Source organism: Falco punctatus (genome assembly GCF_963210335.1).
Source record: "Falco punctatus genome assembly, chromosome: 6".
NCBI lineage: Eukaryota > Metazoa > Chordata > Aves > Falconiformes > Falconidae > Falco > Falco punctatus.
In genome coordinates, this window is record NC_137585.1 from 29,816,065 (window position 1) to 29,833,455 (window position 17,391).

General features: G+C 42.5%; 1 protein-coding gene across 4 annotated transcripts in view; it reads left to right on the forward strand.

The window, feature by feature from the left end:
- TBXAS1 (thromboxane A synthase 1) overlaps window positions 1-17,391 on the forward strand; it is a 231,251-nt gene that overhangs the window by 145,259 nt on the left and 68,601 nt on the right. For 3 of the 4 annotated variants that reach the window (XM_080393573.1, XM_080393574.1, XM_080393575.1), the window contains one exon: window positions 17,076-17,390. The exons of the other annotated variant lie outside the window; for it this stretch is intronic. In XM_080393573.1, the coding sequence (XP_080249699.1) occupies window positions 17,076-17,390 (315 nt within the window). The remainder of the gene's footprint in view (window positions 1-17,075; window position 17,391) is intronic. 4 annotated transcript variants of the gene reach the window in all.

The following is a 17,391-nucleotide window of genomic DNA, read 5'->3' on the forward strand; positions in this document are numbered from 1 at the left end:
ACAAGGAGAACTGGAGAGTTCATAGAGGCTGCAACACAATCTTCTGACATCTCCTGTTTTTTCCAGTCCTACTGTCTACTGTGAATGCATGATTCAAGGTCACTGATCACATGCCAGGCAGGTAGTGACCTGATGGTGTTTTTGATGATGATTAGCTGTTTCTTGGTGGTCTCAAGCCAATTTAAAATGAGAGAGTGACAAAGCACAATGACATATCACCAGAGCTGTGTTCGTTGGCACCTTGGTTGGCAGTTTAGTCAGTCTGGCTGGAGACCTGCGGACTACCTGAATGCGTTTGGGGTAAGTGCAGAGCAGGCAGAGGGAACAACGGGAGAAGAGTGTGAAAGGCTGCACTGCTCTGAACCATGCTGCCTGTGAGCCACATGGTGTAACGCCACAAAGAAGCTGTACGGTGCTGTCAGTCCTGGTGGTGAACTGGTATGGCCCTGGGGTGCTCTGTACTCTGCTGTGCTAGGCCTAGGTCAGAGGAGGTTGTCGTCTAGTCAGCAGCTGCCAGTGAGCAATTGCAACCCACTCCAGTTTTCCCCACTTCCCATCCTTGCTCCTGGCCAATCCTTTCCTGATCCCAGGTAGGTACAGCCAGTGGCTCTGCTGCCCCCGGGCTGCCTGTACACCTGAGCAGGCACAAGCGATTCCTGATTAGTGGAGATTTGATTTTGCAGCAACAGCCATGGGAGCCTAAAATGGTCAGGAAACTGCATTTTGAGGAAGTCTGAAACTAAGGTATTTAAATGCTTGCAAAGGGGGGAGAACAACCCTTTCTTTCTCTACGGACCAGCAATAGGAAAGTGCTATAAGGAAGCAGTATCTTTTAATATCTTTCTGGGAAATGATGGCCTCGTTACAACTTCAATCTCTGGAACACTGATTCCTAGGGAAAAACGTGCAATGAGCTCCCCTAAACACTTTACCTAAGGGGAGGAGGGACATGTGTGTGTGTACCTGCATTCTGGAGGATAAGGGACAATCTGAAAACCTAATTACTGTGGCACTCTGTTCTCTTCTCTTCCTTCCCCAGCAGTTCCCTGGAGTTTTTCCTTTTCGTGAACTAATGAACTATTTTATTCAAGAGCTGCTTGAAATGAGTTGAGCAGAGGTAATCCTTCTGAAAAAGTCTGATCCTTTCCTTGTCAAGGGAAAGCTATACAATTACTAAGAAAACTTAGTTAAAAATTTGCTAAATGCTATGTACATTCCAGGAGCTATGTGTGTGTTTGAACTGTGGAAATGCAGTACAGATGTTAAAAAGTAAATATTTTTCTAAGGAAACAGCAGATGGGGGGATTAGACACCTTCTAATAGTGTGCAGTTTTCTTGCCTTTGTAGAAAACCGAGCAAAACTTGTTTATATTTGAAAGAAGGTGATGTCCATTTAAGGATACACACCGTATGGCAATATTAAATAATCCATTTTATTGATTAATAAAGTCAGTAAAACAAAGGATCAGTCTGGTTCTTTTGTTTTTCTAAGTCTGTAGGAGGGAGGCTGCAATTCTGTTCCACTGGGCTGTTCTCACGGTTTGATCATGTCATTATCTGCCGCCTTTGTCAGGAGGAAATGTGAAGTGGGTTTTCCAGAAAGATAAATGTGTGTCTTAAAGTTATAAAGGGAATTTGTGCTAAATATGGGGTTTGAACCCAAATCTTCAACCTGTATCTCTGCTGTTTTAACCAGAAGGGTGTCATTCCACTGACTGTGTTAAAAACCTTTTGAACATTAAATCTGGTGTCTGTGCTTGGGCAGTGTATGGTGATTCTAAGACGAAAAAAGTGGCAGTATGTTAAAAGGCATTTTAGTTATTTGCCTTCTTTTAAAAATCAAGACATTACTGCTTGCTTTTCAGATTACGTTCCTTCCTTCCCGCATTTGAAGAAAAATTCTTCTTTTTTTCCCTTTTTTTTCCCTTAAAGATGTAATTAATTTTATAACTTCCTCAGGATTTCTTAAGTGGCCATTTAAACATAGCAAGGTCTCAAAACCTCAAATGGAATGAACTTGAAATTCCTATTACTTTTGGTCACCAGTTGAAATTTCTTGATCAGTCTGTTGTTATCTTTCCAACGATGAATTGCAGGCCTATGAAATGTGATCTTTTGGTTTCAGGCCTGGGCTGAAGTGTCTGGCTGAGGTACTTTCATCATGAAATGCAGTTCTGCAGTCTCTCTGCTCAAAAGAGATCAAGGACAGAATAAGCAACGAGAACGGTGACTTTCTCACCTCCCTGAGGCGTGTTGATGGGCTAGCGGGAAGGGGTTTGCATTATTGCTGCATCTGTCCCAGTTCTGCAGCCCAGCACACCTGTGAGCCCAGCGCTTTACTAGCACTGCAGTCACGCGAAGACAGCAAATGTCTGCTTGGTTACCTGCTGCCAGCAAGCACATACCAGGTCTGCTTGGTATCACTCACCCTTTGCTCTTACTGAACCATTTCTACTGCTTCCTTGGTTATGGATCAGAGTACTCATGGATCCTAGACTAGGCACAGGCAGGTGGTATCATGTATATATTATCTACCCTACTCCAGCAAACCCTGCAGCGACTGTGACAATATAATCTTGGCATCTGCGACTCTTTCTCCAATACCTCCATCTCTCCCCACTCTCTTTTATCTTTTTGAGCCGCTGCCGTGTGTCTTCCTTTCTTCTTAAGGGGGTGACAGGAGCAGTGTCCCTATCTCATATTTCACATGTTCCACATGAGCTGTCTCACTGACTTCTTGGAGCACCGCTCACATGCTTCAGTTTGCAAGAACATAGACTTGTACCAAAGGGCAGAAATGAAAGCAAAGAACCAGGGTGTTCATACTGATTAGGCTGGTGGAAGTTTTTGCATATCCAGAGTTGTCAAGAATGATCTTGCAAACAGTACTGGGACATTGTCTCTGTGCAGGAAAAGCTAACCTTACTTTCTAAAACTTGTGTGGTGGAGCTCCTTCAGAGGGCCTTAAAAAAAAAAATGGTCACTTTGCCCCTTCCTGAGCAGAATGGGAGGTTCAAATGCTCCCTATAGCAGCATTAATCCACAGGGAGTCATTAGACCAACAGGATGCTTTCAGAGTTACAGGGAGGAAGATCTTTAATGCTTCTGTCAGTAAGGTTTGCATGCATTTTTCTCCTGTTTTCCCCAGCCGGTGCAGGAAGTGAAGATGGACATTTGGCTTGGCTGATGTATGAGAAGCATCTTTTAATTGAGAAGGGAGGGATTTTTTGTGTTGAAAAAAGGCTTTTTTATCCAGAGTAAAAATAAACAAACTCACATGCTCGGTTGTTGGTAATGTCAAGAGTTTTAGTGACTTAAAAATTGTGTTTATGTGATAAAATCAGTCACTTAAAGTACTGTTTATCAAAAATCCAGGCCAAAAGATAGCTTAAGCACTCTTCCACATAATGTTTGCTGTGGAAAAACTGGAGGAGGAAAGAACTGAAAGGCAAATCTATCTTTCTCAAAGAAACCACCCCATCGCTGAAGGAGAAATTAGAAGTCAATCTCTCTCTCTCTCTCTCCCCCTCTCTCTTTCTCTCTCTCATTTGTGGCCAGCCTTACTTACACCTCCTTCTAGGTGCTGGCTGTTGTGGCTGTACCCTGTTTTTCCTGTTTGTGATATTGAAGGAGAGGATGTGGTCACATCTTCATTTTATGTGTCCATAAAAATAAGAAGAGCAAGAGCTCGTCATGCTTTGAAGGTGAGATCCAGCAAGCACAGCTCTGTGTCACAGTTTTTGTGGTGGCTTGACCAGCACAGGCAAAAAATGGGAGATGAACAAGCCAAAAAACCAAAGGTGGTTGTTCCTTATAAATGCCTGGGTCTCTTGCTTCTCCTCTGCAACCTAGACGTGGCCCACCCCATCATGAATTTTTTGCTTTACCCTCCCTTATGATGGCAAGGGGACCCTGTGCTTGTTGTACAGAGAGAAGTTCAAATGTTGAAAATCCTGTTTATGCCTGTGGTAATTCCCTGTAGGCGATAACGTCAGTGCTGGCCACTTGTCCCAGCCTGATCCTGTGCTAGTAATGAGTATTCGCAGCATGCATTTCAATGTCTGATTAAATCTTTCTGAAAGGCCATCTGTTTGAGGAGGATGTGGCATAGACTTTAATACTTTTTATACCTAGTACTCAATACCGCCGTTTCATGACCTTAGACATAAAGTTTGTCCCCTGGTTAGTTAGCATCCATCCTTATACTCCAATTGGAGAAAATAATTGGATCAAGGCTGTTGCAACCTGTTGGGTCACTGTGTGTCTTTGGGGAAATGTTCCCGGGTGTTGGGTCACAGAAGTTACACATACCCAATGAGACTTTGCTGTGTCCGGGGCTGAGAAAAAGGTTTCTGTTTTCTGGGAAGGGAGTAAAGCATCTCCAGCTGCCTTTCTTTTATAGCACTTGGAGCAGAATCTGATGTAGTCATATATCTGTTGATACATGCCAAATCAGTAAGTAATCTGGCCTTTCTGCTGCATGTTCTCATCTGTGCAAAATATCCAGCATAAGCAGTGTTACATCTGTCTTTCAGTGTCATTCTCCTATAGGCTTGGAAGCAGTTTCCCTTTGCGATTCCCTCAGCATAAAGTAAATCTTCTCTAATGTGCCTTTTCCCGTTCCTTGTTCCCTGTCGTTTGTTTTCCTTCGTGGTACAGTCTGGGTATTCATCCCTTTGGCTGAAAGGAAAAAATGTCACCCTGAGGTTGTGCACATTCCCTTTCTTTTGTAACTTTTCTCTCTTACAGTTCCTCGTCTCTTCTGTACGTTACCCTTGTGGTCTGTCACTCCCCAGTTTCTCAGAAGATCCTACTTTAGGTTGCTGGAAGCCCTTCCTTTTTCCTGCTTAATCTGTGATCTGTTCTTCAACCCGGGTGTGGGGTTTTCAAATCAGCAAACAAAGGGAAACATGCCATAAAATGAAATCATCTGGAGATTAATTTTCTGCATAACAGGGTGGTGGCCTTTAATGCCAAGGTAGGATATAAGACGGGATATAAAATCTAATCTTCATTTACTTAACCTTTTTTTTTTCTTTTTTTTTTTTTTTTTTCACTTTTGATCTAAATCTGCAAGGGATCTGTTTACTGGGACTGGGGGGTTTATATATTTACCTTGCTGTTCAGAGCAATAGTATGTTTGGGTACTTTCCCTCTACAGACATTCTTCTGATGTATAACTAGAGCATAGCATCTAAATTCTTAATTTAGAAAAAAAAAATCACAAATTGACTGACCTAATTGCAATAACAGAGCTTTCCCTTTCTCTGTGAGTTTTAACATTTTCATTTTTGTCTTATATTTCATCCTTTTGTTCTTTTTTCCTTTATTTGTTATTGGTTCACCATCCTTCCTTCCCGAGTATCTCCCAGAACTAGGAGGGGAGTTGCAGCACTTGTGGTATTTAGTGGGTGATCTTTGAGTTTGTCTCTGTTAGCCTCCCTGTGTCTCTGTTTGCCTACAGTGACCTCTCACAGCCCCACACACTGCCTTCTTTTTGCAATACAGTATGACCTTTACTGAAGCAGTTATGAAAAAGCATTCCATGATATTTCATTCTGGTTCAACTGTCTTGTCCATCTGTTGGCATGTTTTGATCTCTGGAGGTTTTTCCCTTGATCTGTCTCAACTGTTGGGTATCTACTTTGCACTCCTTTGATATTTCTCCCTTTTCTCTTGTGTCTACTTACCTTAGCAGATGCATACCCCTACTTACAAGAGGCACTGACAGCCTGCCTTGCAAACAGAACCATTTATGTGGCCAGCATTTGGATGCCAAGTGCATGAAGTTGCTTTTCTTTTGAACCTGGTGGCAAGTCAGTCTGACCATCTCAATACACAAAGGTGACCAACTTTGTTTGCTGGGGCAATTCTCTTCTTGCCACCATGCCCAGGCTGCCCCGGGGGCTGCCTCTCCCTGCCTCAGCCTGCTGGAGCCATCAGAGCAGAGACCTTTGCTAGACCCCATCCGGATGCTCGTGACCGTAGCTGGAGTTTGAGGATGATTTAATGTTATAGATACTTATTATGGAAAACGACAGATTGTCTGTCACTGGAAACCTTGTGGAGGGGCTTTGTAAAATGTGCCCTCGTTGTCAGCTGGCTGCGAGGCAGGAATCCCTGCATGGTGTTCCTCCGTCTGCCTTTTGCTAAAGAGCAGCCTAACAATTGCAGCGATTCCTCTCCCTCCCCAAAAATCCACCTAGGAAATCCTGCATCCACGGCAGTCAATGGCAGCCTTGCCTTGGCTTCACGGACTGCCTGTGCAGGGCTTTCTCCACTTTCTTTGCAGTGACTACCCTTCATTTTTCCCTCCCGCTGGGATAAGCAGGCTATATCTAAGAGAGACAGAGACTAGAGGGGAGCTGAACACCTCCTTTCTCTCTTCAACAGAAATGTACACTTTTTAATAATGTAATCTCAATTAAAAACATGCCAATTAAAATGGGCTTTTTAGTAGGTCTCTGGGGAGAGCAAGCCATAATTCACATTAAAATGTAAAGCTTCAGAAGCAGGGAGAGCTAGGTGCATTGCAAGTGCCCAAATATTCAGTGATTTTAATTACAGTGGAAACTTGATAAATTGCTTTGTGCCACAATCCATTATTAACAGCTTAATGAATATCACTGCTGCCTGTTTTAAACTGCTCCACAGTGAAAATTATTGTCAGTATTTCAGTTGTGAACTCTGATATTCAGTGTGTTTGTGACTTGCCCCCTTAAAAAGGGGGGAGGCTGAAAGTCTGCAGGCTTGGCTTTGGGTCTGGGTAAGTTCTGCCAGCTGCAGCATCCCAAGAGAGAGACAAGAGGGAAGATGGAGCTTTCGTGTTTCACCAGTATCGGGACTGGCCAGGGGTTACATCTGCTCCTTGCACAGTTTAAGAGCAATGCCATGGCTGTTCCCTGGACATGCAGAGGGCCCTTACGCCGAGTGCTGTTTCTCTGCACGGTACCCATTAGGCTGGAGGACTGTTTGGGGTGTCCACTCAGGAGTAAAGGGAAGCGGTAGGTAACAGTCCATGATCAAGCATGCTGATGAGCTTAATTTGGAGTGAGCAAAGTGCAAGTTGGTTTGAATGTTCCAGGTTTTAGCTAGCAAAAAGCTGATTTGAGTTACGGAATTAGGCAAGTCCTTCTGGAGCACTGAAATGTAAACAGTGATTGTGCTCAGCTTTGAACAGAGAAGAAACATTTTTTTTCTTGACAGTTACTACGGCTGTAAGAATAATAATAGTACTGAGATGCTATATATTTTTATAAATAGTTATAGTAAACTGGTACCTTTCCCCCTCTTTTCAAAGCAGCTTAATATTTCAAGGATAAAGGTTGTTATTAGGAACGTTATTATTTTAGATGCTAACAGCAGGTATAGTGGGCTTATAGTTGTGCCCCACTGAAGTGTTAAGCCGTAGGTATTTAAATAGCCGTGGTCTGGCTTCTATGAGATTTATTATGGGTGTTCTGTTTTCACTTTTCACTTGATCATGTGGTCTGACCACAGGGTCACAGTTCCCAAAGTGAGGGTACTGCCAGGTGTTTGACAAGATCTGAATGAGTTACAAGGTAGATTTCAGAAGAGAAATGACTGGGAACTGCTCTTCTGATTCAGAGAAGTCACAAGTGCCTGTATGGGATAAACATGATTTGTCTGAATGTAATTAATGTCTCGGGTTTTGCTATTATTATTCTGATTATGTTTTTCTGGAAAACAACAAAAGCATATTCACTTTCGCCATCTCAGAAGTGGCAGCATTGCTCATAATGATGTTAACTTGCACCCTGCCAATTATACAGAGCTCTCCTCATTCATTATATTGATAATTACACATAGGATTTTTTTTTTCCTTGTGAAAAATCTTTCGCTGACAGAGGAATAATGATGCCTGTAAGTTGCTTAAGTATTGCTCAGTCAGGGATATGTAAGATGTGGGAGATGTCCTCATATTTTTGGGGAGAAAGACAGCTGGTATTCTGACATGCTGTTAATATTCATGTGTTTCTGAAGTAGTTTGGGGTTTTTTTTAGTTTGACTTTAGGAAGCATTCCAGACCACAGGGCTGCCTGATTGTAATTTTTCATTCATCCCTGTACTGGCAGAGGACAAAGAGGCATGAAATATATAAAATGCCATCTAATTTTTCTTTTGTTCTTTAATTCACACACACATGCTTCTTCTGTGTGTTTATCAGTGTGCACAAAATGCCTATATTTGCAAGATAATAGCTGTGTAAATATTAGAAAGTCGTATTGAAACTCTGAAGGAAAGGAGAGCAGGGGGAGAATCCTTCCTGCTACCGAGGAGCCATCTATTGGATAAAACCCATAACTGAACCCAGCATCCATGAAACTGCGGAGGATAACACAATTTGTTATTGGTCACTGGGTAGCTGAACATAATCCTTTCCTTCCCAATGCCCCTTTCACCCACTGTGTTAGAAACCTGTACCCCTTCATGCACACAAGAGGAGAGTCAGATACAGAGGCAATTTATGTACTATAGGGCAAAAGCCAGTTTAATATAGCTGAAGATCCAGAATAAATCCTAATGTAGGGTGCAGGCGTGATCATGAATGGATAAGCCAGCAGTAGGATTGCCCACCAGCAATGGAGAGTAGTTGCTTAGAGAAGTAATAAAAAAGGCAAGTTTTTTCCATATTGTTAATAAAGAACATAAATAACATTAACTGTACTTTTTTGTAACAGTACACGTCATTTATATCAGTCTCACATCCATAAGTATAGTTAAATAAAAGACACTTTTTTAGTTACCCAGGATTACTTAAGGCCATCACAAAACCAAATAATGAGGTGTTCCTTCTCTCAAAACGTATGCAATCTGTATGTAATGTGATGCAGAAAGAAAGGATCATGAACAAACCATAAGGAGAGATGAGGGAGGACAGGATGTGAACAGTAAATTCCCAGGATGACCCCAACACATCCTGACAGCTCTTTGGAGTGAGTGGTGGGGCTTTGCAAGCGTGGGGCAGGAAGAACAAATAACAAAGAAGCAATAATGACATTCCTGTGCGTTTTCTTGAATGTCAGGCAACTGCTAAAACCAGAACTAATTATTAATCAGGAATTCAATTTAAGCAAATACAATTATAATCTGTGGCAAATAGAAAAGGAACAGAGAGCTGCCTGCAGCATCAGCCTTTAGTCAGCAATTTGAGTCAGCAGAGGGTCAAGTTTCTGGGTGTCAGACACTTATCCTAAACACTCCCTTCCTGTGTCCTCCCTTCCTCCTGCAAAGAGCGGAGGGGAGGAGTGTCAGATGGTTTACCAGGAGGCCAGATAAACTTTGGGAGAGGAGGCATGCATACAGTGTGCAGCAGTGTGGTCAGCGTAATGCTGAGTGGGGACTCAGTGCCTGTTCCACACGCTGGCATGCATGGCGGGGAGAGGGGCACGGTGGTGGCCCAAGCTGTTCTTCCCCAGCGCCCAGTTATTTCTTCTTTTGCTGTATTTGCCTGCTGTGTATTCTGGCAACCTCACTCCTCCACCTTCAAGAGGCAAAACGTGTGGGGCAGGAGAAGCTCAGCTACTGCACACACAAATACAGTATTTGTTGTTTGTACTCTGATAATAATGCCAGGAGTCACGATCGGAGTGTTGTTATCCTGAATGTTTTGCAAATACAGAATAAGGAGGTTGCAGTCCACTGTTAATTTTCTACCAGTGACTCTTGCTTGCTGTGATGCAGGGATTGGGAAAACTGGATGAGACTCCCTAGCCATTGAACTTTGGGCTGTATTCTGAGCCTTCCCCATGTGTGCACGCGATGGAGGGAGCTGGGACGGATGTACTCTTGTGCCGTGCTCTGGGCTGAGGCTGCCAGCCCAGTGCAGCAGAGATGCCAACCAGCTGCCACAGTGCATGACACTTGTTTGCCATTAGACTGAATTTCATGGAGAAACTTAGTGCTTCTTGTAGATGCCCAGCTCATTCTGCTCAGCCTCGTATTGGAAGGAAAGTCCCCAGAGTCAGAGACCATGGTCAGTTCATTAGGGGTGTAAATGGACCAGGCTGCAAGCAATCCCTTGGTTTTACACTGAAGAACTACTGGAAGGGTTTCCAGCTCTCTTGGCAAGCCGTAAGTTTCTCTGTGGGCTCACAGAATTAATGAAACAATCACATAGCTGTATGCCTTGTTTTCTCTTTCCCCTAATTGTAGTATCTCTTCATCCTATGTATCACTTCAGCTAAGTTAGGCCTCCAGCTAGGGTCTTCGCAGCTCACAGTCAACAGGTCCACACACTTAATCTTAAAACCAGCCTGCTTCTACAAGAGCCGAAGAGCTATGTTAAGCTTGTCTCAGCTAGAAACAGTTCTTTGCTCTCTCTCCACTAGCTAACAATTAGATCTGAAATTCAAATCTATTCTCATCCCTGGACTATGTGGGAACATCTCGAGGAGGCAGCTGTTGTTTCAAGATGTGAGCCCTCCAGTGCCGCTTGCAGCGGTTCAAGCTGAAGTGAGGTGGGTCCATAACAAAATTTTGGTTTTGAGAATTCCCCCCAGCTTTATTATCAGGTCAAATGAGGTTTGCCTGTGCCTCTGTGGATTACTAAACCTCTTACTTTAACGTTGCATTTTGAAGGTCAGAAAAGTGCAAAATTTTTGAGGAAGAAACCACCAGTGCCTGAGCGCTCTTCTCTCTTGCCTCATGAAAGGAGATAGTATCACATGAAAATAGTTTTGTATTTTTCAGTAGTATGATATTTCTGTTACCATCATGCTTTGCTAAAGGCCTACTGAAGTTATATATATATATATATATATATATATATATATGTATATGCGATACATGTACAAGTACAGGTTGTGGAGCCTCAGATGTTACCGGTGTAGCTGGGTGAAATGTAGCAATCTGCAGTGACTCACTGGAGCAGGGGAATCCTCTCCAGTGATGAAGATGGTTCAGTGCTGGGGTGGGCTGCCTGGGGGGGCTGTGGGAAGCTGGAGTTTGGCTAGGTTTCTAAGAACAGGTTAGACAAGCAGCTGTCAGTGTTGGTTTGGCTGATGCTGCCTCATGGCAAGGGAATGGCGTAGATAACTTACTGAGATCCTTCCAGGCCTCTTTCCCCCATGTGATGGTGCTTTTGCCTGAAGCTCTGAGCCTCTGTACATCTGTTTTCATCCTAGGTCTTAAAGGGTTTTCTGAGATCATCATTAGCTTTTTTCCTCACGGGGTTTTGTAAAATGTGATGTGTTGTACCAATTTTAAGATGGAGAAGCCACACCAGTTATAGCTATGTTTTAAAGGCAAAAAAGGGAGTGCAGCTTGAAGTATCTCAGCTCCTGTGGAGGTCAGTGCTTTATCTGGTAATTCATACTGGCCACTGCAGATTTAGTGGCAAACTGAGCCTATAAAATCCATGTCATACTTGAATTTACACTTACTTGGTTTGGTGGTTTTTTTGTTGTTTGTTTTTTTTTTAATATTATTGGTAGCATATAGAAGATATGTTTTGTTACAGTGCTTAATACTTCCCATGCTCAGGTGCTTTCATCAATTTGCTGACATACCTGCCCCATCTAGGCCTGCTTAGCATCTCATGTAGCCTTTTTGCAACATTATTGTAGGGACACTTCTTTTTTCTTTCAAGTAGAAAGCAAAGGTGTTGCTGTGGCTTATGACATCAAATGTGGTGTCACTGAACACTCACAGTGCTCCCTCATTGCCGCGAACTGCTGCCAGAAACTTGCCTAGGAGTTTAGCGTTGATAATGTATGAAAATATCAGAACAAGTCCAAAGTTATACAAAACCTCAGTGTAGAATTTCACTACAAATGTTAAGATCAGGCCAGACTGGAAAAAGACTGCTCCACTTTCCAAGTGGGCACTCCGTGAACTTTTTTTTCCTTTAAATTTGCTCAGATTTCTAATGCAACTTATATTGCTTTGTAAGACATGCCTGCCTTCAGACATTCAGCCTATTTGCAATAAAAACATTACAGTGGTTTCACCAGCTGATGTTAACACATGCGAACAAAAGGGGTTTTTTTCTGCCAGACCGAAAGCCTCCCAGCCACTCTTGAACAACCGCTGTACCCTGCAGTTCCACAGTCGCCAGGTCCTTCCAGAGCTGAGCATCACCCCTGAGAGCACCATGACCTCAGCCTTCAGACACACAAATTAGAGGGCGATCAGCTCTGGCCTCCCAGTTAATTCCAGCTTCTGGGTTCATGCACAAGGCAAAAGGACAATTTCTGAAATGTTTAGGGACTGTATGTATTGGCAGAGAGACTGGCTTTTTTGTGATTTCACTGACAAAAAAATCATACCTGCAAGTGTTAAGGAGGGGTTGAATTTGATCCTTTCAAAGCAGTTTGACAAAATCATAATTTTAGTGGCACTGCATTTTGTGCTTTTTCAAAAGGGTCTGGGTAGCTACCACAGTGCTTTACTGATAATGTCAGGGTGACACAGGTTTGTCTCACCTAAAAGATGGTTGCTATTCTGACTCACAAAAAGTGAGCTGGATATAAACTAATACAGCAGAGTTTGTACAGGTTTGTAGGAAACAGAAATAATACGAGGTGTGAGCTTACTACCTGTTAGATAAGGATTTTGAAGCTTAGTTTCTGCTTTTCTGAGATGCCATCAGAGCATTTGAGAAAGGCTAGGAGGGTCTGCACAGTTTATTGTGAATGGCATTATATTAGCAGCATCACATTTGTATGACTTGCACCACAGCAAGTGCTTTACAGAATATCAACCAATTATGTCATCTAGTTTGATTCCTCAATTAATTTTTAAGTTGCTTTCTGTAGTTCTGGGCTCTTTTGAACCCAAAACAGGGAGCTGAACTATCAGTCATGAAAATCTGATTATAGTTTGCAGAAGACACAACTGGAATCACAGCATTAAGAACAAAAATTCCAGCTGATATATATTTGGCATATTCCTTCAGCAATTTTTTACTTCACCTTGCAGAGAAGTTGAATGGCTCAATCTCTCTACCAAAAGCATAACCCAAGAGTCCCCTCGATCCCCAAAGCAGCGATGAATTTGCCAAAACGTCATCTGGTATGTCAATCTTAGATATGAAAACACAGTTCCCTGTTTAGGATGGAAAGAGCTGGAGATGTCCCTCGCCCCCCAGGACCCTTGCCTCCTGTGAGAAAAGTCATGATACATCATGCATGTGAGCGATATATCTGTCTTCTTCTGACAGCTGCAAAACTTAAAAGCAGCGATTTGAGGAGGGGTGATAGATACCGCCGAATTGGCCTTCCCTGGTATAGCACACATCTATTCTTCCAGTGTGTAGCACATAGCTTGTTACGCTTCTGTGCAGAATGATTTCTCTGCATGGCCAGGTGATGTTTAAGGAGACTAATGAGAGAAATGATACAGCCCAGAACACTGGTGTCAGGAAATATATTGCAAGGTGTCTATCTTGGGGAAGCCGAAAGCGGGGCTTGTCTTATTATATATTTCAAAGGGGATGTCTGTGTCACCACCAAGTTAGATATGCACCCTGTCCCATACTGCGTTCAAATTAGATTTTTTCAAATAGTAGCTTTCCATGCAATTTTCATTGGCTTAATGATAGGCTCTGTGTTGTTCAGGGGCAAAACAAGAGGCCATCGCATTGGCACACCATTCTTTTGAAGCGGGAACTTGTTTCTGAGGCCATTGTAACATAACTATGCAAGTGTCAGAGGACAGGATAGAGGCTATTACAGGCTTCTGCTTTTTGTGAGGGAAATCAAACAAATATCCTCGATGGAAAAAAGGAAGCCAGCAGCTCTATGTGATGACCAGAGAATGTTTTTGTGCAGTGACACTGTCAGTACCTGGTCTGTTGTTGTCAAACTGAAAAAACCTTCCTTACCCCACCCCCCACCCTCGCCCCTCCCTGCTGTCAACCAAAGTGCAGAAAACCCCTGTGAATTTTCATGGGCTACCTTTTCCTCATTTCTAGCACTTAACAATCCAATTACATTCAGTTTTATGCTAGTGTTTGCTTCTATTGCCACTGTTAGGTTTTTGAGTCAGAGTGATTTTTCCATCCTGATGGTGTGGAAGAAAAATATGTTTCATTATGACTGGTTATAACCCTGGAAATCTTTTCTCTCGCTTGGGTTGATGATGATTTTTTATGTTGCTTTCTATACTGATGCCTAGAGTGAAGTAGAATGAACCATAAGGAAGAGTAGCTTTCCTAAAATACAGCTCCTTCCACTGTGTAGAATTATCTTGAAAAAAAGCTTGCATCCTTCTAATTTTATGCCTTTTTTTCCCCACTATTATTCAAGTAGTATTTACAAATGAATGTTGTTTTTGTAAGGATTGTTTATGAATCCATTGCTCTTAGTAACCCCTGCTTACCTGTGAACAAATTACATGGCACAGATAAGGTATCTAGTTGTTTCTCGATAGGGTGACCTTATAAACAGATTCTGCAACAAGGCAAGCTTTTAAATTCCTAACCAAATATATTGTGTGAGTAATAAAAAGAGCTCCTCAAAATGGCCACAGAGGCATTTCAGAGCACATTCTTGGGAGTATGCACTTGTGCTAGCATTCATTAAGTTTGCTTTCAGCAAAAATTCTCACGAATGAAATTTTATTCACTAGTCATTATGATCATTACTTTACTATCATAGCAATAACCAGATGCTTTGTATAAGGCCAGGACCTGATTTTGTCTAAGGCTAGAGAAACATCTTATAGGGTCTCTGGAGAGTGTATTGTCTAAATACAAGACCAGACTCAGCTAACAGCTCATGACTGGGAACTGCAAACCCTCAGAGAGCAATGGGTTTGTTTACAAGAAAATTCACAGCTAGAGAAGGATGAATGCAGAACCATACCAAATGTTATATACCATTTGAGCTATAGTATGTTACAGTGCTACAACTCTGCTGAATATGAATGTATTTATATGCTATAAAGATAGTTTAGGTGATGATGACTGGTCTTACGGGTAAAAGGGAATACCTCTACTGTTGCAGTTCCCTGCTATACTGGACTAGTTTATCCACACATTAATGAACACACTGGAACTGGACTGTTTTGTGTTTGTTTTGGTTTGTTGTTTTTTTTTTTTAATTTAAAAAATGACCTAACCCAAATATATGTACCAGGAAAATCCCTGAAGCATAGGCTATGCCAAAGAGTTGGACTCTGAGTTATGCAGTAGACGGACTCCCAAAGTGTGAATAAAGCCCTTCCTGGAAAAGTTGAATGAGCTTTTTAGCTATGCACAACTGAAGCATGCATGAAGTGCTGCTTCCTCCAGTCTAGAGGAACATAAAAGAGAGGTATCCCATCATGCTGGAGGAGGATGACTGTGGCAGGGCAGTTGCAAATATTGGCTTGCTGTATTAGAAATGAGAGACCAAGGAAGCATGGCCAATTTGAATATGAAAATTGTGCCTAAGTCACAGAGCACAATATATATAATGTTGCTTTGTGTGCCTTCACTTACTGGGGGAAAAGCACGTATCCCATGCCTTGGAGGTGATGCAGTTTGGCAGGCCAATTTGTTGTCCTTAAGCATGCTGTGAGTGGCATTAACTATTACCTGGAGCATTGATTCTTGGGTGCACCAGAGTGCAAGGTGTGCTATGGTGCACCTGCAAAATAAAAAGGTTCTGTGGGGTGGAGGGAAAGGACTGTTAAAGAGGCAGTGTGCCAATCCCTTGTGTTACTGAAACCTCAAAATAATTATTCCTCTCTGCCTGTAGACAGCTCAGAACAGTTTGTTGGCAGAAGAGATAAGCACAGGACACTAAATATTTCTTCTCTTTTGTTGTCTCACTGCTCTTTTTTCCCATGTTGTGTGAAAAAAATAAATCTGATTAAGTTCTTTGACATTTATAATTAATTAGCCCTTCCTTACTCTTATCTTGTTTGCCTGTCCTTTTCTCTGGCTTTGTCTTTTTCTACTTTATCTCTCAGTCATCAGATCCAAGAAATCATTCAAATGATTTGTTTTTAACAGATAAATGTAGCTTTACAGCATTTTTTTTTTCTTTTGAAGAAAGACTTGGTCCCTTCTTTTGTCCATCCCACTGTACAAGTTGTCATGTTCTGGCACTGCAGTCACTTCTAAGTCCTTGAGCTATCATGTATTCTGTTGGTATTTGAGGAATTGAAAATCAATCACATAGCCTTATGGCTTAGGTTCAGCACAATTCTATTATGCCCACTCCCAAAAGTCAATTCGAACCTTTTGGGTTATATTTCAAAGACTAATCAAGCTTGCTGTCCAGACTGGTTTGGAGTCAACTCACTCTTGTCCATAGGTCTGTTTATTAGAGTTTTTCTGTCAGAAACTAGCATGAAAGAAAGCAGTTTTCACAACAGCAGAATCATTCAGTGAGTATTTTGCAAAGCCAAGCCACCCAAACAGGTTTTACGGTAGAAAAATTCTTACTGTTATGTGTTTCTGCAAATATGTTTTTTAAAAAAAATAATTTAAAAGTGCTATGTTGATGCAAGTGTTCATAATTGTACTTTCTCATAAAAAGATGCACCAATTTACTGAGTTCGGTTTCTAGTCCTGTCTTTTTAAGCTGGCACAGAAATCATTGTAAATGCAACTCTAAACCTATGTGATGACTTTCATGCTTTAGACCATGTGAACAAATAAGGATGATGCCTCCAAGCAGATGGGCCAACTCCTCCAAGCATGAGTTGTGCCACCTCCACTTGGCAGGTGCACATGGGACTGCACATTGACTGTGTCAGTCCCCTTATTTTCAGCAAGTGCCAAGAACGCACCCTGAGAATGAAAGAAGCTGTGTATGGAGCTGGCCATTAGCAGTCCTCTGGGAAAATATGTACCTGTTATGTACTGAGGGCAGATCAGTCTCATCCCACCGGGAAGAAAGCAGTGACAGGCTCTTAGTGACGGCGTTTCCAGCTGATCTATAGAAGTCTCATTGTTCAGTGAAAGGCTGGTGGCCATTTTGTGGGAGCCTAGTGGCCACTGGGGCAGGTTTTATACTGTGGGCAGTATAAGTAGGAAGCAGCTCTCTCCTTCCATCCTCCATGGGTAAAGGCATTGGTCTGTGACCCATTCTTTGTGCTGCTTCTCATCCTGTATTCTGCAGAGGCGCAGAGATTTTCTCCAGTGGATGCTCGACTCCCGCGACTCAGCTGACTCCCTGGCAGCGGGGTGTTTGGATGTGATCAGTCCATCTGCCGCTTCCAGCCAGAATGAGGCACCTCTTGCTGGCAGGGCCCCATCTGAAAAGGTTCAGAAGACGTTAACAGAGGATGAGATAGCAGGCCAAGCTTTCCTGTTCCTGATTGCTGGGTATGAGACCACCACTAGCACACTGTCCTTTGCCACATACTTGCTAGCCACCAACCCAGAGTGCCAGGAGAAGGTGCTTCAGGAGGTTGATGAGTTCTCAGCAAAACACG